General features: G+C 44.4%; 2 protein-coding genes across 2 annotated transcripts in view; both read right to left on the bottom strand.

Moving 5' to 3' along the window:
- LOC128712624 (uncharacterized) overlaps window positions 1-23,735 on the bottom strand; it is a 39,203-nt gene extending 15,468 nt beyond the window's left edge. Inside the window, exon 1 of the mRNA XM_053807512.1 lies at window positions 23,502-23,735. Coding sequence (XP_053663487.1) covers window positions 23,502-23,735 — 234 coding nt within the window. The remainder of the gene's footprint in view (window positions 1-23,501) is intronic.
- Window positions 23,736-24,496: 761 nt separating this feature from the next.
- The window catches only part of LOC128712623 (WD repeat and FYVE domain-containing protein 3), a 325,442-nt gene continuing 324,449 nt past the window's right edge, over window positions 24,497-25,489 (bottom strand). The window contains exons 32-33 of the mRNA XM_053807511.1: window positions 24,693-24,827; window positions 24,497-24,621 (exon numbers count right to left, since the gene is read on the bottom strand). Coding sequence (XP_053663486.1) covers window positions 24,497-24,621; window positions 24,693-24,827 — 260 coding nt within the window. The remainder of the gene's footprint in view (window positions 24,622-24,692; window positions 24,828-25,489) is intronic.

The raw sequence follows: 25,489 nt of genomic DNA, 5'->3' as shown, positions 1-25,489 counted from the left end.
ATATGCACTTCGCTCACTTTCACTTCACTTTTATTCGCTGTCTAGGCCACTGTCGTAGTCTTCCTCATGAGGGAATGCGCTAAGCATTACGTGCAATTCTTCCCTAAAGAAATGTATGTGTTCATGCGTTTCCAGTATAAGCGCTTCCAGTGTTTTGATGTGTAGGTCGCTTGTATGGTCCACTTTACGCAGAAAGGTTCTGATCCTGCGTACTCCGCTTTGTGTTGTGACTGCCTCGTATTGGGCTAATGCTGACATCACATGGAATAAAACATCATGTAACTGTTTCTTCCTTTGTTCCATGATAACACTCTAATGTTTCATTGTTATTTCCACTTTTCCACTTTTCCACTTTTTCCGATAAACTCTCACTGTTTTCTTACTCTCACTTTCGAATCCGCAGATTGCCGATTAATGTCACGGTCGCCATGTGACAAACCAGTACTGGCCGTGTAAAGTACCAGCTTGTCAACGGTTCACTTTCACTCGCGAGAACATCACTCAGTGAACTTTAATAATATCGGACTTCGCGTTTTCGGATTTCGTACTTAACAGTGAGTGATACATTGAGGCCTTACCGTGGGTCGGGGGACTCTCAATGATCGGAAATGAAAGACGACACGAGTATGACTTTACTCATGACAGTCCAGATTAAGTCTGCGTGCTGCCTACGGATTTTGGCTTTATTTTATATCATTATTTCGGGATGAAGTGTGCTATGGGTTTGACGCCTTTGTGCCTGCTTTGGGCGGAGCCTAATTTCACTTGTTCTACTTTCTCACGCTAGAAGCGGAAGAGTTCTATTGGGTTGCGCTTGTGACGTTTGGGTATGCGTTGTTTTACTGACGCATCATAAACAATTTTGAGTACGGTTTAATGGCATGCATGTGCGCAAACTTTCCATGTTGTGCCTCTGCACAACTCCTACGTGTTTTGCCTATGCGCGCGTTTTCTCCTAGTGTAAGGTTTCCTGGTTGTTCGGGTCTTGTAACTTAACGCTTGTTTATGGTCTGTTATGTAAATGTTTTGAAGGTTGAGCTGTGCGGTAGGTTATGGTCTTGTGTGGCCTTGGTGTCACATTTTGAGCTGTGTGATAGGTTATGTTCTTGTGTTCGCGGTTATGTTCTAATGGGTATGCAACGTTTAATGTTTTACAGATGTTAGCAGATATGCTACACCGTCTATGGTTATGACCTCGTTCGTCAGTACGAATTGTTTGACTATCCTTGTTCTTCTACAAAGCTAATGATGTTCCAAGCCAGTGTGAGTGACCTTTCCCCTTCGATAAGACAAGTGTCGGTTTCCGATATCCGCTGTAAGCTAGTAGGAATTAATGTGGATCAATCACGAGAACTCGTTGTAATTCCGTTATTACATACTTTGCAACCATAGTTATTACATAGTTATGATTAATAAAACGTGTTAATAAATGCACTATATTGTTCAAACATATGGTTTCATCCTTGTGTTTTAAATTAATAATAAAAAGTGTGATTAACATACAATATCTTAACCAACGTGCGTAATTTCTAAACGGTAAATGGTTGAATAACATACATACAGTACGTGCCAGAATAAAACGTTATGAAGAAACTCCAATTTAAATGATTCATAGAGCAGCACCTGAAGTTACAATAAATAAAATAACCGAACCCGCATCAGCGAGCAACGGTTATAATTTATTTAAATAAATCTGTATTCTTCACAACAACCGCAAAACCCTTCCGTACAATACAGCGATAACGAACAGTTTTTTTTCACAGGTACCTGTGCCTGTTACCTGTTGTTTATCCAGTTTCGTAAAATAATCCGGCATATGATGCAGTTTTGTAACAAATACTGTCCATAAAACTGTATACTTCTGGAGCGCAAAAACAGGAATTATCCACCAAGAATGATATAAACAGCAAATAATCGAATCATTCATGCGATAATAATGAGGAAAATCATTCATGCAATAATAAATATCAATCAATACGCAGAACGCGTAAATACAATACAATACGCAGAAAGCATACAATAAATTATTTCGTCTACAAATGTACACTATTACGAAATAAAGAAACTTTTTAATCTTCGTACATATAAAATATTTCCCGTTCCGTCTCGTTCATATATGATACGCAACGTACGCAACTCAACAATAGTCAGACGGCAATAATGTAAGTACCACTTTCTTCTGTACCAATGCTTTAATACAATGTTCTCTTTCATTACAGCACCAGCGACAAGAAAATTGTATGGGAAAAAGAGAGACGTATCGAAAAAAGATACGGGAGCATATATACGAATGCTCCCCATGAGCGTATAGCGCTCACCCCGGCTTGTCGCGGCAGAGAAATTTTTTTTTTTTATTTTTAGCCAAATTTCCCCCTCCACTCGAATCCAATATTTCGTCATCAAATCGATCATAATTTTGTTGCAACCTGGCGTAGATCCTTACGCTGCAAACGCCGGAAAGCGACTGAAACGGGCGTGGCTACGCGGGGCCTTATATACCTTATATACTACCCGTGAGAGTGTGTGCGTGAAGGTCTCAAGTATCTGACCATCGGTCCCCAGATTGTAGGTCGAATCGGTATATCCGCGGACAAAAGAACAAAAGGTTTTCGGAAACTTTGTTCGGCTGGGAAGCGTGCGAGAGTTACGGCAGAGAAGTTTGCAATCGTGGGAAATTCTCTCAAATCGGCCCAAGCTTCGAAGCGTTTTACCATTCCGTGTGAGTGCAAGCAAGACGGAAATAGCGGATAGAGCGAGCACTTCTGAGTTCTGTATGGCGTCTGCCCAAGGAGAGCAATTGGACCTTCTCCATAGAAAATCAGAAAGTGCTCGCTCTAACAGCTACTTCGTTCCTGCTTGCACTCTCGCCGAATCGAGCCCCCCCTCGAAAGCTCTCTCAATCGGAGCGAAATTTCTCTTGCTGTTCGTTTCTTCGAAGTCGTTCGTTCTCGGTTGCGCCCGTTGCAGGCATACACAAACGTCAACAAACGTACACACACAGTCCACTCCCAAGCAGTCTTTTTGCAGCCATTTCGGAATAAAACAGGACCGTTTTAGGACGTCCTAAATAGGTCCCGTTTATACTCCAAAGGAAGCAAATTGGACCTGTCGCGAAATTTGTCAGGGGGAGTGGCACAAAATTTTGGAAGCTTTTCGGTGCGATTGTGGTAGTGCAATAAAAAGCTGCAACTATTTTCCAGTTGGAAAATTTAAAAATTAATTTCTCTCCGGTTTATGCTCTCTATCTTCGCTCTGTTCTATCTAGTGCCTTTCGCCTATCTGTGCTAGCGCTCGTTTGTACTGCTTTTTCTTGCACGTTTCGGCGCAGGTGGAAGTGCGTGTGGAGTGTAGAGGAGTGTGGCAGATGTTTTATTCCTTCGTGATCAGCTGTTGGGAGAACGAGTAGAGAACTTATGTTTACAATTTACCTCAAGTCGCCGTCGAATCGATGTTGCCGCGGAATCCTAGTCAGAGGGTACACAACCGCGTCGAGTTTTGTTTTATGCAGTCAGTGCGTCGAGTGTTGTGTGTGTATGCAACTTTGGTGGAAATACATTTCGGTCATTTGACCAAATGTGTCATGATGCGCAGTAGGCTCTAACGCGCAAAGCAAAAAATAAGTATGATGCGCATTGAAGATGCAAATATTTCAATAATGCAATGATTTTAGAAGGATGTGTTCAGTAAGGTTTGGGTCAGTGTTTGAGAACAATCCCTTTGATTTGTTATTGTCATATGGTTGAAACAATGACAATCGAACATTCGTATTCCCTCTTATAAAATGTTGATACAATAGACAGTACTAGAAACAGGCTTTGAATGTCATCTTGCAGATAGGTACTGCAGTTGCTTTACGATGCAAATAAGTAAACTATTGATAATATTTGATGATTGATGTCGAAACATCCTTCAGGAAAAAGAGACTACTGCAGGTTTAGCATGGTTTCTTTCCATTTTACTCCGAATGAAATTCGATGACCGATCTGGCTGGTACCAATTTGCGTACCGTGTTAGTCGCTACTGGTTGAGCCTGAAACAAACGTGTGAAGATGTATATGCGTGCGCACGAAGATAACGGACTTATGCGCATAAGGTACAGTACCGCACAAAGAAGGTCAAGACGGCTTATGGAGTTAGTTTTCGTAGATGTTAACAAATCGTATATCGAGAGTAAACTATTACTGCTAGTTTGTTCGGAATCCTATCAGATAGCATAGCTGAGGAAAAAGCGTGTATGTTCGGTCTTACTAGAACCAATGTTTTTTGTTGTTGTCATGAAGTTGTCATGAAAAAGCGTGTATGTTCGGTCTTACTAGAACCAATGTTTTTTGTTGTTGTCATGAAGCCTTTGGGTGTATGGTGACATACCATATTCGATTTCTTTCCTTTCCTAAAATCATAACAGGAGGTGATTGTGGGTGAGGGGCATAGACAGGAGCATGTTGGTGTACCTTTCATTGGCACATGTTGTTTTAAACATGTTGTTATATTTGTGTACAGAACTCGATGGATCTGTTCTGCATAGAATAAGATTCAGCTAAATAATAAAGTTAAATAATAATAAATAATAAAGTTTACAAACAAGATGAGTCCTTTAACTAGTGTTGAGAAGTTAGAGGGCCGATCCAGGCTTGAAAAATCTGATCCAATCCTATTATATGGGATCACTGTTGAATAGCGCTTTTGATCGCTAGCCATCCGGGATCATCGTTGCATGGAAAAGGTGATGCCTTGTATGGGGATTGTGATCCACAGCGATCCGGGAACATCGTTGCACGGAAATAGCTCTCCCCCCCTTCCCCCCCTCCACCCCGCCAACCATTCCACAAGAGATCAGGGATCATTCGATCCCATCCTATTCCGGTATCGAGTAAATTTACACGATCCGATTCCAACTTTGGGATCATTTCCCATCACTACCTTCAACCTCCAGAAAGAACGGAGGGATCACTTTGATTTCGATTGTCATCTTTAGCTGTTGCTAACTGTTCTAACATAACTTCGATAGCATTTGCCTAACAAATTAGCTGATAACGTGAACAAAATCTTAATCTGAACACAATCTTAATCTGTGCTACAACAGAAGAAACAAGACTGAAATCAAACACATTTGGCTAGGACCTCGTGCGTTGCTCATCCTGTTGTTCGATCCTGTTGTAGCATTTACCGTTAAAATTGCACGGATGGCATATTTACAATCATCATGACAAACAAAACTAGTTCGTCACAACATATGACCAGACAAACAACAAACAAACCACAAAACATCACACGTGAATCTACAATAGATTTTAGCAACTATAATTGTACTAGTGGAATGACCAGTAAAGTACCAAACATCCTCTGGGATAGTGTTATGGATATTAAAATATGTAGAGAATCTAACTATGAGCGAAATACATGCGTGCATTGAGTGAACAAAACAGCTCTACAATGTTTCAAATCAGTTTTTTTGCCATGAATCCCTCTGCGCAACGTGAATTCACGTTCAAAAAGTGAGGTTAAAAACGAAGCATTTTTGCAACAGTGGACTGTGTGTGTACGTTTGTTGACGTTTGTGTATGCCTGCAACGGGCGCAACCGAGAACGAACGACTTCGAAGAAACGAACAGCAAGAGAAATTTCGCTCCGATTGAGAGAGCTTTCGAGGGGGGGCTCGATTCGGCGAGAGTGCAAGCAGGAACGAAGTAGCTGTTAGAGCGAGCACTTTCTGATTTTCTATGGAGAAGGTCCAATTGCTCTCCTTGGGTTCAGTCGCCTTCCGGGGTTTGCAGCGTAAGGATCTATGCCAGGTTGCAACAAAATTATGATCGATTTGATGACGAAATATTGGATTCGAGTGGAGGGGGAAATTTGGCTAAAAATAAAATTAATTATTTTTTTCTCTGCCGCGACAAGCCGGGGTGAGCGCGATACGCTCATGGGGAGCATTCGTATGTGCTCCCGCATCCTTTTTCGATACGTCGCTCTTTTTCCCATACAATTTTCTTGTCGCTGGTGCTGTAATGCAAGAGAACTTTGGATTAAAGCATTGGTACAGAAGAAAGTGGTACTTACATTATTGCCGTCTGACTATTGTTGAGTTGCGTACGTTGCGTATCATATATGAACGAGACGGAACGGAAATATTTTACATGTACGAATATTAAGAAATTTTTTCATTTCGTATAGTGTACATTTGTAGACGAAATAATTAAAAATTTTATTAATTAATCTAATTTTAAAAATTTAATGAATAAAAAAAAATATGGTATGCTTTCTGCGTATTGTATTTACGCGTTTTGCGTATTGATTGACATTTGCCTCATTATTATCGCATTAATGATTAATAATTTTAGTCTCGTTTTATTTATATTTGTTCGAATTTTTTTCATTCTTTCGGCAGTAAAAATTTTAAATAGAAAAGTCATAGAGAAATAAATTTTCTTTTTTTAGTACAATTATTTAAATATTGCTATTCTCAAACACCCGTCTCAATCGACCGCCGCAATGCATTGCCTCGGAATGTATCTAATTATACCAAGTATTGGCCCTGATTTAAGCACTTGTTTTTCAAAATATATTAGCAAAAAGTATTCCAAATGTTAGCTTAAAGGGTTGTCAATACTTTGCAATCGATTACACCGAAATTACACACCGGTAATGCCATGAAGCGGGACTCCATAGAACCATGCGGAAGTCGAACGCGGACACTGTGCTATGTAAAACGCTGTACGATGAGTCCGAATTGCACCCGCGCTGTGTACAGCGCAGTACGATGAGTCCGAATTGCACCCGTAGTGTGTACGGCGTAGTACGATGAGTCCGAATTGCACCCTCGCTGTGTACAGCGCAGTACGATGAGTCCGAATTGCACCTTCGCTGTGTACAGCGCAGTACGATGAGTCCGAATTGCACCCGTGCTATGTAAAACGCCGTACGATGAGTCCGAATTGCACCTTCGCTGTGTACAGCGCCGTGCGATGAGTCCGAATTGCACCAGCGCTGTGTACAGCGCAGTACGATGAGTCCGAAAAGCACCCGCGCTATGTAAAACGCCGTACGATGAGTCCGAATTGCACCCGCGCTATGTACAGCGCAGTACGCTGAGTCCGAAAAACACCCGCGCTATGTAAAACGCCGTACGATGAGTCCGAATTGCACCCGCGCTGTGTACAGCGCAGTACACTGAGTCCGAATTGCACCAGCTCTGTGGCAGTACGACGAGTCCGAAAACCACCTGCGCTGTTTCCGAATTGGCATTCCAGGTCGCGCAGGCGGCAACACACACTGTACATAGGTACGTACGCTGTCGACACACGCCTTGCGGTCGGTCGCTTTGCATGTGTTGGTGCGCTTCGTACGTCCGTACACGCTCGATCGAGGGCGTACCGTGATTTCGCGTGTGTATGACGTGTGTGTTTGTCTTTTATCTCACGTCGCGTGTAGGCCAGAACGAGAGATCCGAGTAAAATTTGATTGGGCGTGGTTCAATTGCTCGTTGGGTTTGCATGGCTGGGATGTTTGGTTTGGGAACCAAACAGATGACCCAAACGACAAAGTTTATGCAATTCTGAGGACAAACCTAGGATTTTTTAAAGGGCTTGACATAACGAACGATTGCTTGTTTAGCAATCGTTCGCCGTAAACCATGCCCTTAACTTCGGCTTGGAAAGCTTACTGTTGTGAATGATTGCGTGGCACTGTTCAACCATCGTCCTAATACTGAAACCCTACAACAGCTAGATTTGTATGGCGTTATAAGAGCCTATTGTGAATGTGGTGTGAATGTGAATGCAAATTCCCCGCCAAATGCACAAAAATATTTCCAAAAATGCTCATAAGCTTCTTCTGGCAAATGGTCGCGCAGTATAACAATGCTATCGTAGAGAAGGAAATCTTTTAATTCAGAGCCCTTCTAATACTTTAATACATCTAAAGATCGCATTGGTCTAATAATTTCGGACGGAAGCTTTACTTCCTTTAAGAATATGGTAAATTCCTCCATTTATTGTTGCAACCATTTCTCATCCGTTTTGAATTATTCCGTTTTCTAACGAACCAAAAATTTGTATGTCGCTCGCTGATCCAGCAAATGCAGACTATCGCTAGTAGGGACACCTTTCACAACGTCGAAATTGTCCAATTCGACAAATATTCCCCGAAGCAAGTGCATTTCAAGCACCCGTCCTTGCCATTGTAGTATTTTACACCTGAAATGATTTTAATCATCAGTTAGCAATACACTTTTGATAGTAACTCTTATTGAAGCTAGGTTTAACCAACTACCTTTAATTAATGCTCGCGCTGGAGCATCTGCAATTATGCAACGAAGTTTAAAAGGCCTTGTTACTTCGTTCAGAGTAATTCCATTTCTAAATAAATGGTTTAGCTCGTTAACAAGAGGCCATAAATATTTCTCTGCATTTTGCGGCATAGAGCTCCCACAGAAAATACCAACAACTCGAATAGCCGCATTCGGAATTCCTTTCACTTGTAAAAATCAGTACTGCCCAGAAGGTTGTCACTCCACTATTATGCAGCGGGAGCCCGTCCATTGATAGTGTAATTTCAATCGTGGCAATATCACTGATGAAATTTCTGTAACAAACAAAAAGGGTACAATTAAAACTTATTCAGTCGGCAAATTAGATTAATGCAGATTCATTAACCGAAAGTAAAACTGCAGAGCCTTCTCGATCCCTTGATACTACATATGTCCTCCTGCAATAGGAAAAATCTGCTGTCGATGACGGAAATTATGTCCCTCAAAAGCCCGTTGTTACGCTCCAATAAGATACTTAGGAGAGTAGTAGCCGGATGAGACATGAGTTATAAGTGCACGAGAGTAGGCCGTGGATAGAGAAAATATAGCAGGTAAACGTTATCGCTCTCGCACCGCTTCTTAATGAAGCGGCAAGCGAGAGAAAGCGACGTTGATCCTGTCCCGTCGGTTGCGTGAATACGCACGGATGCGTGCTGCGTGAATGGAAGAACAGGAAGCATGCTTGGCACCAACTTCCTCATAAAAATAAAACAAACGAGTAAACTAAGCTTAGCGCTCTCGCTCGCTTCAGAACAAGAAGCCAGAGGGACGGAAGTTAAGCGTCACTTCCTGACTCGCTTGCTGCGCAAGCGAAGATAGGGATTAAGAAAGGATTTGGCGATAATAAGTATTTAATAGGGATTTATTAAATTAACTTAAATTATATAAAGTTGGATGAATAGGTTAGGAAATACAATATAAATAAATATTTGAATCAGGAGTGTTGCGTTACCGCAACAGACTTTTCGAATGTTTCTGTTTTAATACTCCCTTTCGACACCACAAGTCCTTTTAACACGTTTATTCGGTACCCGGTACGGCACCAGGGTACATCAGGGTTAAAAAATTCACTTGTACTTGTTTGCTAGTCAAAAAAGAGGCTCGAATGAGCGCCGGCACGTGCTTATATGCGATCCTCGGTCGTCAACCCAGCCTCTCCGGTCATCGCTCCAACGCTGCTTCGGGCTCCTTCGGGTTTTGCAAGTCGACTGTGGCGCCCTCCATCGGCAAATATCGCTACCTCGATCGGCTGGGTATAACAATCTCGGTCGGACTGTTTACATTTGTTAACACTCCCCCGCAGTGTTTTCATCCGTGTAGACACTCCTTGTTTGTCCGACATCGATGACAGCTAGTTTGACGACCGGTCGTTCCAATATTTTTCCGGACGTTAGTTGCACGTGAGCACGGCGTACTTCTCCGTCCTTCGACTTTACTGTGTTTACTACTCTGCCCTTTGGCCAGCAACCACGAGGCAGGTTTTCGTCTATCAACAGCACCAGATCCCCTTCACATAGGGGCTTCGTTCGTTGGAACCATTTGGTGCGCTTGGTGAGGGTTGGTAGGTACGTTGAAATCCACCTACGCCAGAAAACGTCCGCATAGTATTGAGAAGTTTTCCATGAATTTTTTAGTGTTCCTGTCGCGACATCGAATTGGACCATTGGTTTAGCTCCAGATGACGAACCCAGCAGAAAATGGTTCGGTGTTAACGGGGCATCCTCCTCACGATCAACGAGTACGTCAGTCAACGGACGGCAGTTGATAATGTGCTCCACTTCGATCAACCAGCTTTGCAAAATCGCGTCCGTTGGATATCTAGTGAAACGTACAAATTCCAGTGATTGTTTTATTGATCGTACTAACCTTTCCCATGCCCCTCCGAAGTGCGGTGCTGCGGGAGGGTTGAAGGTCCATTTCGTTCCGGTAAGGTTGGCTTCTTCTTCCACCTGATTCATGTTCACTTCTTTTAGGGCCTCACGCAGCTCACGACTCGCCCCGACGAAATTCGTTCCTTGATCAGACACTATTTCATTTGGCGTACCACGACGTGCTATGAAATTCCTAAGCGCTATAGGACACGATGCGGTGGACATGGAATGAGCCACCTCGATATGCACAGCACGTACTGTCAGGCAAGTAAACAATACTCCCCACCTTTTTTCGGTCTTCCGACCATTGACTACTACAAATGGACCGAAGTAATCGATCCCGGTAAAGGTAAAGGGTCTCGTGAAGGCAGACAAGCGACATGAAGGGAGATCGCCCATCAATGGCAGGATCGGTTTCGCGTTCTTAACTCGACACAGTTGGCATTTGTTTCTTATCCTGCGACAAGTGGCTGTTAGCGCAGGGATCTCGTACTTTTGTCGCACCTCGTTTACAACGATGCTGTGGTTCAAGTGCCGGTATCGACGATGGTAATCATCAACGATGAGGTCGGTGACTGCCGCTGATTTTGGAAGAATAATCGGCCTTTTCGCGCTGTCTTCGACAAAGGAGCACGCGTCAATTCTTCCTTTCACGCGCAAGAGGCCCTTGTCGTCCATGTATGGGCTACGCTTGAACAGAGCGCTTTGCCGATTGAGCTGCATAGTTTGGTTAGGGTTGTCTCGAGCATCGCGTAGTATGTGATATTCCTCGTTGAATGATTGCTGCTGCAACTCGCGAAGGATGGTGAGTTCTGCATCTTGCAGCTCGGCTTGTGATAACGGCCCCCGTTGTCGAACAGCATTGGTTGGCGATCGAGCATTGGTTCTGAAACGCAATACATAGGCTATGGCTCTATGCAACCTCGTCCATCGAGAAAATCGTGTGGGATCAAACAACGGTGCCTGCTTGCAATGAACATTAACACATTTTCGTTCTTCTTCGTGTGTTTCGTTGCTTTCTAATTTTTCTGACGGCCACTCTGGTGTAGGGCGACCAAGAAATTCTGGTCCTTCAAACCATCTGCTGGAATTTAAATGTCGATGTAGCTGTGACCATTTTGTCCCTTTGTCAGCAACGTTGGATTTGGTAGATATCCACGACCACTCTTTACTGTTGGTAGTCTCCATGATTTCTCCTACACGGTGGGCCACAAAGGTACTATATTTTCTGTGGTCAGAATTAATCCAGCAGATGAGGTCTCTTGAATCAGTCCAGAAGTAACGTAGATGTATTTGTTGTCGATGAGCGTTTGCTATTGCGGTGGCTAATCTTGCGCCTAAAACAGCTGACTGAAGCTCGAGTCGTGGAACGGAGATATATTTTAACGGCGCTACTCGGGTTTTTGCGGACACTAGGGCTACCTCAATCGTTCCTTGTCTTTCGTAACGGAAGTATGCAACCGCTGCAAAACCGTCCTTGCCGGCATCCACGAAAACGTGAAGTTGCAATACACCACCGTCTAAAGGCAATGATCGTCTATAGCATCGTGGAATTGAGACCTTCTCCAGCTGAGGCAAACAGGTTAACCATTGTTTCCATCGCAGTTCTTGCTCGAACGGTATGGGATCGTCCCAACCAACGCCACTTTTCCAGACCTCCTGAAGTAAGACCTTCAAATATAAGAGCAGACCAGCGATCAAACCTAGGGGGTCATAGATAGTCATTAGAAACTGCAGCAGTTGGCGCTTAGTTGGTGTTACTCCGTCTTGAAGAATCTCTTGTCTGCGAGTGGGTATCTTGAAGCGAAACGTATCTGTACTCGTTTCCCACCACATGCCTGCACTTCTTGCGAGTTAGAAAGCCAATTGTGTAACAGGAATCCACCTCCGGCGTGGATACGCGTAACATCACGCGCTATATCAATTGTTTCTAGCGTACTCTCGCAGCTGGTGAGCATGTCGTCGACGTAATGCTCATTTTTTATGCAATCGACCGCGCGTGGATGTGTGTTGATAAACCGGTGGGCATTCAGATTCTTGACGAACTGGGCGCAACTGGGTGAACAGGATGCACCAAAGGTCATCCTCAGCATAATGTACTCAACAGGCTCACTTTGTGTGTTGCTCCAACGCCATAGAAATCGTTGACTGTGCTGATCCTCTTTGTTCACATATACTTGATGATACATTTCGCGTATGTCTGCAGAAACAGCTACTCGATATTCTCTGAATTTCTGTAACACATTCGGAAGAGGTGATAGCAGATCTGGCCCAGTTAATAGCATCGAGTTCAACGATACGCCTCTAAATGATGCTGCCGCATCCCATACTATTCTGACCTTACCCGGTTTGTTGGAGTTCACTACAGGAAAGACCGGTAGGTACCACTTTCTTGGATGTTCAGTCGACTTTTCTTCTGCGGAAAACTCACGAATATACCCTTTACGAAGATAGTCTTTTATTTTCTCATTTATTGTTTCTTGTAGTTGTGGCTCTTTCTTCATTCGACGCTCTAGACACTCTAGCCTTTTCAATGCCATGAGGCGGTTGTTTGGCATACGTACGTCATCATAACGCCACAATAATCTCGTTTCATACCTGTCTCCAATCTTGTGGGTATGATTAGTTAATACCTTAAGTGCGCGCTCGTTTTCTTTTGATAGGAAGGCTTTTGCGTTTGATGATCTAACGTCTTCCAGGGCAAAGCTTCCTTTCAACGCTGCATCTATTCGTTCTTCAATGTTTTGGCATTCACAGACGGCTATGCCATGGTTAAACACTCGTTCGTTGCCCCTCTGACCGTCTAAGCGGCAACGACCGGATACTACCCATCCGAGTCGAGTTTTTGTAGCAACTGGTTCGTTTGACGTTCCTTCTATGGTTTTGAGGGGTCGCGTTAGACGGTAATTGTCGATGCCAATTAGTATACGCGGGACAGCTGACTTGAAGGAAGGAATCGGAAGAGCGTTTAAGTGTCTGTACTTTTCGCCAAGCACCTTTGCACAGACAGACTGCGGTGGGAGCCCCAGGGATCGTATGGTGCGCACTGCGGATATTTCGTACTGATGATCACTAGCCCGCGCTCCCGAAATGTAGAGATTCGTTTGTACGGAATCATTTTCTTCGCGTATCTGTCCACCAGTCCAGCTAAGACAGAGTGGCTTGGTGGAACCCTCCAGACCTAATTCATTCAACAATCGATGCTCCATTAAGGTAACCGTAGAGCCTTCATCGAGTAGCGCAACTGTATCTACGCTTTTACCGCGTCCGTGCAGCGTCACGGGCACGTACCGTAATAATACTTCCGGATGCGAACCTGAGAAATGCGAAAGATTACCGAGATACTTGCTATTCTCCGCTTCTGGCGTCGACGGTTTGTCGTGCAACAGGGGATGATGCTTCAGCGCGCAACCATTTCTTCCGCATGTCCTCCTATCTCGACACTCGTCACGATGACGTCTCAAGCATCCACTGCAGAAATGGTTCTGACGCACATGCTTCCAGCGGTCGGCAGCCTTCATCTGTAGAAATATCTCACAGCAGTCTAGTTGTCGGCATCGGTCATCACAAGCACAGGTCGTTGTTGAGGGTTGAGTATTACGCACTGGGGTGTGAACGTTAATTTGCTTCACGATTTTCTTGTCGTCCCGTTTGGAAGATGGTGGGGTGACTAATAGTACAGCATCCTTAATATTCCGCATCCACTTGCCGAAGTCTGCTAGCGTTGCTACGGGTTTTCCCACGCAATGCAGTCCCCATAACAGCTTTACCATTCCAGGCAGTCTGCTTACTAGCTCTTGCAGGAGAGGTCCATCGAAACGGTTTTCCGTGCAGCTCATTCGAACGGTGGCACATATCTCTTCAACCTCTATGCTATAGTCAACCAGAGACTCCAAGTTTTCCGTTTTCGGTAGCGGCGTACGCCTGACCTGATCCAATAATGTGTTTATCACTATTTCGGGACGCCCGTATCTCGACTTTAAAGCCTCCATCACTTCTGGCAAGTTATCCGCATGACGCAAGCGGCACTGTACTTCTTTCAACGCTTTGCCTTTCAGTGCCAGCTGAAGACGCAGGATATTTTCACCGTCGGTGTACCCACAGAGGCGGGTTGTTGCTTCATAGCTCGCCATGAACATAGACCACTGACCGGGATCACCAGAAAACTGTGGTAGCTTTCCAGTAACTGCTTGTCTCGCGGAACGCTGCACTTGCGTTAATTCATTGCCTTCTTCCGTCGATGTTTGACCCCATGCCGTCGATGAAACAGGTGGTGCACCATGAGATGCACGTGGAGTAGACGCCATCATGTTTTCCTCCATTTTCCGTTCCATGGCTTTGAGCCTAGCTAAAACAGCGTTCATAGGGTTCTGCGTTTCCATCTTTTCTAGCTTACAGAAAGCGCATAACCACTCGTTGCGTTCTGCCCCGGATAATCCCACTGGCAGGCACATGACATGCGTTCGTCGATCGCAATTTTGACAAGCGATCATCTCGTTGGTTTCGGGTCCATTGCACGCGTAGCAAATTCGCACGGAACGCGACGGTCCTGGCGTATCGCTTTTCTGGTCAATGCACGCCTTTATTTCCTCAAAGAGGCGACTGATCTCCCGCATGGCTTCTTCCTGCTGGTGATTCGGCGACGACGATCTCGGTTCGGTCGTTTTTTCGATACACGGCGGACAAAACCATTCTCGATTAAGCACGGAATCGTCTACATTAACGCATTCAAAATGATACGGCGCCTGACACGCGTCACACAAAACGAAATTTTCATCTCCCGGCTGGGAGCACACGCGACACGACAGCTTTTCACTCTCAGCTTCCATAGTGTGCGTTTGGTCGACCGACATAGCCCGATTTCCTCAGGGCTCGATGAACGTAAATCCGATTTCCTCAGGATCACACTTCACGACACTGTCCGGTTACCACTAACGCGAATCCGAATTACTCAGGATTACTTAATGTCTCCGGTAAAACACGCGTGAATCCGACTTTCTCAGGATTTCCCACTCGTAACACGAATACACACACACACACGAACCCGAATTTCTCAGGGTGAAACGCGCGCGGTACCGAGTATTGAATGTGCGAATTTTACACGAGTTACAAAAGTGAATTTTTTAAAATGTTGCGTTACCGCAACAGACTTTTCGAATGTTTCTGTTTTAATACTCCCTTTCGACACCACAAGTCCTTTTAACACGTTTATTCGGTACCCGGTACGGCACCAGGGTACATCAGGGTTAAAAAATTCACTTGTACTTGTTTGCCAGTCAAAAAAGAGGCTCGAATGAGCGCCGGCACGTGCTTATATGCGATCCTCGGTCGTCAACCCAGCCTCTCCGGTCATCGCTCCAACGCTGCTTCGGGCTCCTTCGGGTTTTGCAAGTCGACTGTGGCGCCCTCCATCGGCAAATATCGCTACCTCGATCGGCTGGGTATAACAATCTCGGTCGGACTGTTTACATTTGTTAACAAGGAGATTTAGGAGTAGGGTGCTAGGAAGTTGCCAAAACAAATATTGTAATTTGCAGCATATTATGTATCGCTAGCACAACACGGACCTAACAGGGGGCTACGGGGAGGTAGCACAGAATAAAGCAAGCTTCTCACAACCGGAACGAAAAGCCTTTTTATTTCGGTTGGATGCGGCGTAGCTAGTATATTTGCTACCTACTCTCACCCTCGGTCGGAGTTTGATACTCCAGTCCGTGAGCTCAACACGGGTTTATCGCCCTGCTGTGCTGGGAACATGGTGGCTCCAGAGAGGAAGGTAGTGCTAGCTAACTAACCAAAGCAAGAGGAGCTTCCAGAGGATACCGGAGGGCCCCATTCCCGGTGGAAGGAAGATCCCAGCCCTAAGGATACCCCATTCCCGGTGGAAAGAAGACCCTGCGCTGAAGAGAACCGGAGGACCCCATTCCCGGTCGAAGGAAGGAAGGAGGGCGAGGAAGGCCAGCCGCCTCGAGCAGACCGGAGGACCCCATTCCCGGCTGGAGGAGGACGAGCGAGGGCCACCTGGTCTGAGCTGACCGGAGGACCCCATTCCGGTCGAAGGAGGAAGAGGGCCACCCGACCTGAGCTAACCGGAGGACCCCATTCCCGATCGAAGGAGGAAGAGGGCCACCCGCCTCGAGCTGACCGGAGGACCCCATTCCCGGTCGAAGGAAGGAAGGAGGAAGAGGGCCGCCCGCCCTGAGCTGACCGGAGGACCCCATTCCCGGTCGAAGGAAGGAAGGAGGAAGAGGGCCACCCGCTCTGAGCTGACCGGAGGAAAACATTCCCGATCGAAGGAAGGAAGGAGGAAGAGGGCCACCCGCCCTGAGCTGACCGGAGGACAACATTCCCGGTCGAAGGAAGGAAGGAGAAAGAGGGCCACCCGCCCTGAGCTGATCGGAGGACAATAGTCCCGGTCGAAGGAAGGAAGGAGGACGAGGTAGGCCACCCGCCTCGAGCAGACCGAAGGACCCCATTCCCGGCTGGAGGAGGACGAACGTGGGCCACCTGCCCCAAGCTGACCGGAGTACCCCATTCCCGGTAGAAGGAATGAAGAAGGGCACCCGCCCGAGCAGAGCCTAACCGTCTAAGAAGAAGAAGAGAGGGCCACCCGGCCTAAAGCGTTCAGTGCAATAGTTCCGGCGACAGCAGTAGTATCAGCGTCGCAAAGAACGGCCTAGAAGCAGCAAGTGAATAGCAGTAAAGAACAGTGCAGTGAAGTAAAGGGGCTAAAGTGCAGTGAAGTAAAGGAACAGTAAAGGTGCTAAAAGTGCAGTGAAGTAAAGGAGCAGTAAAGGTGCTAAACGTGCACCGAAGTGAAGGAATAGCAGTAAAGTACAGTGAATTGCAACGATTCCGGCGGCAGCAGAAACAGTGTTTGCCAATAACGGCCCAAAAGTGCAACGGTTCCGGCGGGAGCAGCGGCAGCAGAAACAGTGTTTGCCAATAACGGCCTAAAGGTGTAAAAGTTCTGGCGGCAGCGGTAGCAGCGGCAGCGATAGCAGCGACAGCGGCAGTGATAGCGGCAACAACAGCAACAGTAGCAGCGGCGGCAGAAACAACAACGTATACGAGAAGCTACCTCCCGTGAAACAAACCGTGAGTAAAATGGCAACTTCTAAAGATAAAATAACTAAAATTGAGGAGGAGGTAGGGAACGATGTATCCGAACTAAGAAGGGAAATTGAGCGGTTGAAAAACGATTACAAAGATTTACTTGAAAGACACGAAAAAACGAAAAGAGAGTCTCAGGAGAAGCAAGCCAAGCTGACCGCGCAGCTAACGGAACGAGAGGCAGAGTCAAAAAAGCTTAGGAAGGAAAGGACACTGAAGCGTGATGTGCAGGACGGAAATGCTACAGTTCCAACCGCATCGACAAGCAACTCCGGCCCGGTTTCCGAGATGCTCGTCAAGGGAATGGTAGACGCTTTAAATGAACGTTCTAAGAGGGATTCCTTAATGGAGCTTCCCGAGTTAAATGGCGATTTTAAGAAATGGAATAATTTCAAATCTGTTTTTAACAAAACAAGCGATGAAGCAAAATTTTCGGATTTGGAAAATCTAAATCGCTTCCAAAAGGCCCTAAAGGGAGAAGCCATGAAATGCGTAAGTGGCTTACTGCTCGACGCGCATAACATTGATCTAATCCTATAACGGTTGGAACAAGAATTTGGCTCCCCAGACTTAATATATAACGCCCTGCTAAATGAATTATTGGCAGTGGAAAACCCATCTATGCAGAAGCCGAGAACATTTGTCACTTTCATGCACGCACTGAACAATATTGTAATTAATATGAACGCTATCGGTCAACCCGAATATTTAAACGACCAACGTCTCCTAAAGGACTTGGCCAATAAGATTCCAGCTCATTTAAAAGAAAAATGGTATAAACACATCCTGGCTCAGAAACATAAGGAGGGCAGGACCAAGCTAAGAACAGTGGAGGATTTTGCTAAGTAGCTTAAGCCTAAAGAAGAGTTAGCTATCATGTTGGCTGCCGACGATGCAAATAATGTAATAAATGCACAAACGCATCATCAAAATCAGCAACTGGCTAATCGTAATTTTAGACCTCAACAACGCCCACAATTAAATGCGAATACATATTCGCAACCGAGACGTGGAGCAATTTGCCTACTTTGTGGACAGAATCACAGAACATCGGACTGCCATGAATTAAAAAACATGCCGGTTGAAGGAAGGTGGGAAACAGTTAGGCGTATAGGCATATGCACTAACTGTTGCAATCAAACAAACCATGTAGCGCAGATGCGCAGCGCTGGTATTTGATGCGGCTGCCATAAACAGGGGTATATCGCTGAATTCACAGCTTTTATCGGGACCAGACGCAGTAGCATAATTATTCGGCATTTTAATTCGATTCAGAGAGGGTCGCATTGGCATTTCAGGTGACATCAAAGAGATGTTTCACCAAGTTGAAATTCGAAACGAGGATCGTTGTGCGCAGCGTTTCCTTTACAGGAGCGGGCCACATACTAAACTAGAGGTCTATGAAATGCAAGTCATGACCAGTACCCCGCGGCAGTGGCTGCCATAACACATAACACTACGTGGACGAATATCTTGACATTTTCGACAATGTAAACGCTGCAGTAACAAGAACCAAACAAGTAATCGAAATACATGATAGAGCCAGTTTCTTCATAAGGAACTTTATGTCAAATTCAAGCATGGTATTGGATAGTCTACCACCAGAAAGGGTGAGCGAAAGCATCTTGATGAAAATTTGCGAGAAAGACGCCACATACGATAAAATACTCGGTCAATGGTGGGACAGAGAAACAGATGTGTTAAAGTACATGCTGAAGGGATTAAATGAATTAGGAACCAAAATTTTAAGAAGAATATTACTTTCAAACATAATGAAAATTTATGATCCGTTAGGACTTTAAGCAAATTTAATCATCGAATCAAAAATTCTGATGCAGGATATTTGGAAACAAGGGATTGACTGGGATGCCAGATTGCCCATCGATATAGTAAAACGATGGCAAGAGTGGGTGGAAAGGATGAATTCCGTAAAGGATATCGCCATACCGCGTTGTTATTCAAATGCAAGCGGTGCGGTGAAAAGAGAGCTTCACGTTTTCGTAGATGCCTCGGAAAAGGCTTTCGCATCTGTAACATACATGCGAACGATTCATCAGCAGGGAATAGATGTATGCCTAGTTGTAGCACAATCGCGTGTTGCGCCTACAAAACCATTATCCATATCCCGCCTAGAGTTGCAAGCGGCGGTATTGGGAGCTAGACTAGCCGAAACAATCGTTAGAGAAATGAGAATTGAAGTGGATGAAGTATGTTATTGGACAGATTCGAAAACGGTCCTGGCATGGATAAGCTCGGAACCAAGGAACTATAAGGAATTCGTTGCATTAAGGGTCCGAAAAATCCTCAGTAGGACAAGTATGAAAGAATGGCGTTGGATAGGAACAAAGGACAACCCAGCGGATGAAGCAACAAAGGTCATGAAGAGGCACTCAATCTGGTTTAAAGGTCCTCCATTTTTAAAGGCGCTTCACATAAACACTGAAACTATTGAAGCGACAACCATGGAAGAAATCCGTCCAATGCACACACTTAATACGGTGAACCAAACAGACTGGGGGGCGATTAACGTAAAATGGTCGTCAAATTTGTTAACACTGCGACGAGCACTTGCTATCTGCCTGAAATATTTCGATTGGCTGAAGGCTAAATGCACAAAAGGGTCATTTTCGAAGGTTATCACAAAAACCGAATTAGATACAGCAGAACACCTGTTAATAAGAAAGGCACAGTGGGAGGAGTTCTGCGAAGAGATGACCGTCCTGACAGTAGGGCATCCAATAAACTGCAGAAGTGCATTAAAAAACTTGTAGTGTAGAACACGGGTTTTCTCAACTAGCACTATGTTTGAAGAAAGTTTAAACCTCGTGGTCTTCTGGATTGTTCGCAACTCATCCTTTATTTTTCCTGTAACTGTTAGCCCGTTGGCTCTAAACCCGTTTACGTCATGCGATCGACGAGTTTGACGTATGCGTTTACAGTGACCGATCCAAAGCGTAATAATTTACACAACAAAACCTTTGTCCCGTTTTGGACGATAGAAAAATAATGAGAGCCGAAAGTCGGTTAACAAGAGTGCAATATTTAGGAGAGGATACTAAGAAACCAATTATACTTCTGAAGCACAGTTATATTACTACGCTAGTGATACGCTATTACCCCGAAAAATATCCACACAAAAAGACAGAGACGGTTATAGCTGCGATCGGACAGCGCTTCTGGGTTATAGATTTGCAGCAGCGCTCAAAAGGGTAGTAAAAAATTTCCAGAAATGCAAGAACGAACGAGCTAAGCCACAGCCACCTATGATGGCACCGTTGCCTGCGTGTAGAACGACACCGTTCGTAAAACCATTCACGCACACAGGAGCTGACTATTTTGGACCGCTCACCGTGTCCATAGGACGAAGATCCAAAAAAAGGTGGTGCGCGCTGTTTACTTGCCTGACTACCAGAGCAGTGCATCTGGAGTTAGCGAACGACCTAAGTGCGAATTCATTTCCTATCTGCCTTAGAGGAATGCAATACAGACGCGGAAAGATTGCCCACCTATATTGCGACAACGGCACGAATTTTGTGGGGGCTTGTCGCGAAGTAAAAAGGTTACAGGAAAAATGCGCCACGGAAGGCATAGACTTTCACTTTAATCCTCCGGCGGCCCCACATTTTGGAGGGTCGTGGGAGAGAATGGTACAAGAAGTAAAAAGCCTCCTCTCTTTATGCAAGGAGCCATATCCAGAAGCAGTACTAAGAAGTGGTTTAACTGAAATCGAATTCATGATAAACAATAGACCTCTCACGCACATACCGCTGGATCACGAGGACGATGAGCCTCTTACACCAAATCACTTCCTTATTGGCTGTTCGGGAGAAGCGGAACCAACCCAGGTTGAGATAACGGAAGCCGAAGCATTAAAAACACATTGGAAGAAAGCCCAATGGGTTGCTCAAAAATACTGGTCTAGGTGGATAAAGGAATATCTGCCTCGATTAATAAAACGCGAAAAATGGTTAAAGCCAGTTAAAAAACTACGCGTTGGAAACATAGTAGCATTCCCGGACGAACAGACACGCGGAAGGTGGTTTAAGGGAGTAATTACGCAGGTGCAAGAAGGCAAGGATGATCAGGTGCGCTCCGTAACAATAAGAGTAGGAAGATTGTTTGTTAAAAGGCCTACGGTAAAGGTCGCACAGCTGGAAGTTCGCGCACCAGGAGAGGAAGGGTAGGACATAATTACGTCAGCTATTTTTGTAACACCTCTACGAGGAATTACGGGAGAGAGGATGTCGCTGACTGAAATTATGTCCCTCAAAAGCCCGTGGTTACGCTCCAATAAGATACTTAGGAGAATAGTAGCCGGATGAGACATGAGTTATAAGTGCACGAGAGTAGGCCGTGGATAGAGAAAATATAGGAGGTAAACGTTATCGCTCTCGCACCGCTTCTTAATGAAGCGGCAAGCGAGAGAAAGCGACGTTGATCCTGTCCCGTCGGTTGCGTGAATACGCACGGATGCGTTCTGCGTGAACGGAAGAATAGGAAGCATGCTTGGCGCCAACTTCCTCATAAAAATAAAACAAACGAGTAAACTAAGCTTAGCGCTCTCGCTCGCTTCAGAACAGGAAGCGAGATGGACGGAAGTTAAGCGTCACTTTCTATCTCGCTTGCTGCGCAAGCGAAGATAGGGATTAAGAAAGGATTTGGCGATAATAAGTATTTAATAGGGATTAATTAAATTAACTTAAATTAAATAAAGTTGGATAAATAGGTTAGGAAATACAATATAAATAAATATTTAAATCAGGAGATTTAGGAGTAGGGTGCTAGGAAGTTGCCAAAACAAATATTGTAATTCGCAGCATATTATGTATCGCTAGCACAACACGGACCTAACAGGGGGCTACGGGGAGGTAGCCCAGAATAAAGCAAGCTTCTCACAACCGGAACGAAAAGCCTTTTTATTTCGGTTGGCTGCGGCGTGGCTAGTATAGTTGCTACCTACTCTCACCCTCGGTCGGAGTTTGATACTCCAGTCCGTGAGCTCAACACGGGTTTATCGCCCTGCTGTGCTGGGAACATCTGCGCACTAACGTTTTGCGGAGTTTGTAGGAGTGTCCGGGCGTCTTTGGGCAGCTGGTAATCCGTTGTATCGCGTAAGAGAGTCAGCAATTTATTGGACGTGTCATGCGTTACGTTGCAGGATAACACCAAATACTTCAACTTAGAACGAAATGGAAGCTCATTTGACAGAGTATTCTCACTAGTATTTGTAGACAACGGGGCATTATCTTCAGAGTAATATTCTGCTTGCTCCAATAATCCACTATCAGCATTTCTGCATTCGTCTTCTTTGCTAGAACTTTCATCGTTGAGTACCTGATCATCTCCTTCGTCAAACACCACACTTAGGTACATGTAATCACGATCTTCTTCTGGTGGTACATCATTCGGAAGCTGTTCTTGCACATTCGCCGCAACACTCAAAACAGTAGAAGATGATGCTTGAGAAGAGACCCGGTTCTGCTCTTTTATGCGAAAACGCTATCTGCGCAAGCGAAGATAGGGATTAAGAAAGGATTTGGCGATAATAAGTATTTAATAGGGATTAATTAAATTAACTTAAATTAAATAAAGTTGGATAAATAGGTTAGGAAATACAATATAAATAAATATTTAAATCAGGAGATTTAGGAGTAGGGTGCTAGGAAGTTGCCAAAACAAATATTGTAATTCGCAGCATATTATGTATCGCTAGCACAACACGGACCTAACAGGGGGCTACGGGGAGGTAGCCCAGAATAAAGCAAGCTTCTCACAACCGGAACGAAAAGCCTTTTTATTTCGGTTGGCTGCGGCGTGGCTAGTATAGTTGCTACCTACTCTCACCCTCGGTCGGAGTTTGATACTCCAGTCCGTGAGCTCAACACGGGTTTATCGCCCTGCTGTGCTGGGAACATCTGCGCACTAACGTTTTGCGGAGTTTGTAGGAGTGTCCGGGCGTCTTTGGGCAGCTGGTAATCCGTTGTATCGCGTAAGAGAGTCAGCAATTTATTGGACGTGTCATGCGTTACGTTGCAGGATAACACCAAATACTTCAACTTAGAACGAAATGGAAGCTCATTTGACAGAGTATTCTCACTAGTATTTGTAGACAACGGGGCATTATCTTCAGAGTAATATTCTGCTTGCTCCAATAATCCACTATCAGCATTTCTGCATTCGTCTTCTTTGCTAGAACTTTCATCGTTGAGTACCTGATCATCTCCTTCGTCAAACACCACACTTAGGTACATGTAATCACGATCTTCTTCTGGTGGTACATCATTCGGAAGCTGTTCTTGCACATTCGCCGCAACACTCAAAACAGTAGAAGATGATGCTTGAGAAGAGACCCGGTTCTGCTCTTTTATGCGAAAACGCGATTCGCGAGCAATAATTCGCCTATACAATTGGTTCGATTTTCGCAATTGTTTCTTGAACTCCGACATTGTTGAAAATAAACGGTTAACCCGATTTACAATCGCGAAATATAATCAAAACTGCCCCGTATACTCGCAAAATTAATCAAGAGTTTCGTATGCTCTAATAAGTAGCAGTTCACGGTCGATAGGAGAATAAGTTTTCTTTCGTACAAGCAGACAGCTGAAAATAATAAGCACACCGATTTAAACCGTATGCTGGAAAAAGCGGAATAATTGTTTAAACCGGTGCAATCATTTTACGACGGTAGACGGTCATCGGCGTTTTTTTTTTGTCTGGACTTTGGATGAATTTATGGTTCGGATTGTTGCTAGGGTATATTACATTATATTGGGTATTGGGTTTATACTTTCGGATTGAAGTCGGAGTTCGGATGACAAAGGATTGAAGTTCGGAGACAGAATCCATCGCGAGAGATATAAAAACATCAAACAAGTTTGATTTTGGTCGACGACAAAAACTGTCAAGAAATTTTTTGGCCAACGAATGGCAACATCAAGCAACGAAATGGCCATCGACGGAGCAGTGACATAAGCCTCAGTCTGTGTGTGTCTGTGCCATAGCAATGGTAAAGCAGGGTTTCATGAATACGGTATGTTACACTAGGAAGATTTGTTTTGTGAAGGAAGATTTATTCTTTCATATTTATTTATCAACGATGAACATTCTTCTGAAAACATCTACATTTAAACTTGTTTTGTATTAGACCATACCCAACAAACAATTAGTCTACTTGGTTATCTTTGATTTATACAGCATAATAGGTAGATTACGAATGTTCTAAGCTAGAACATTTATTTCCTTTTTGAAGAACTAACCCACTAGATACTCGCACTTGATTAGCAAATGAAGATTCTGCTACGTACCATGAATATATTCGCCCTCGAGCATCACCTGTTGGGAGGAAGAAATTTCAATTTTTATTTCAATAAACTGTTTTCGCTATTCATGTGCAACATCCTTACCAACATATAGCGTGTAATGATCCTTCGAGATGGCTAGAGCTGTAATACTTGCTGGTTCGGTATTATTTCTATGGTCGTACGCAGTATGCAAGGTCAATTCCGTTCGGAAGACAAGTGTTCTCGCCCAATGCAAAGCTAATGAATCAGATATGTACAGAATAAGAAAACTAACATTAATTTTCCAGTAGCATTGGCAAGGTAATTTTAATATATAGTTACAGGACATAAAAACATAACATAACATAAACACACTCAGGTGAGTGAGTGCATTGCGTAAGTGGGTGAGTAATCGTACGAGGATCTTTCCTTAAAAAACTCGAATTATTCTATTATTTATACTCATTTGTACTGCAGTTCTAGTGCGCTCACAGGATTGATTTTTTATTGCCTTACAGGGTTTTTTTTAAGACAGATCAGTGCCTGTCACAACAAGCGCAGAGTGCTAGTGAGACGTTCCTGGTCCATTGATGATCGTAAATAGTTTGTTATAATTTTTCTTTACTAAAGCTCCTTTCACCAGACGCTACTGTTGCTGGTAATGAAAGAAAAATCCGCAAGTATTTGCATACAGATTTCCTAAAACATTCTTCTTTTTACATTCCAGAGGATCACTAGGGAATGCACTTTCAATATTATCCATGAGTTATGGCTCATTCAATTATTAGGTAACGCAAAAATTGTCAATTTTCGACACTCGATACTGTAAAGGAGCATCCAGACTGTAATCATAACATATGCTCTAACGATTTTCTATCAGAAATTCGGCGTTTCTGGCTACCAAATTGACACCAAATTGC

Source organism: Anopheles marshallii, chromosome 3 (assembly GCF_943734725.1).
Source record: "Anopheles marshallii chromosome 3, idAnoMarsDA_429_01, whole genome shotgun sequence".
Classification (NCBI taxonomy): Eukaryota; Metazoa; Arthropoda; class Insecta; order Diptera; family Culicidae; genus Anopheles; species Anopheles marshallii.
This window is presented reverse-complemented; position numbering and strand designations above follow the sequence as displayed.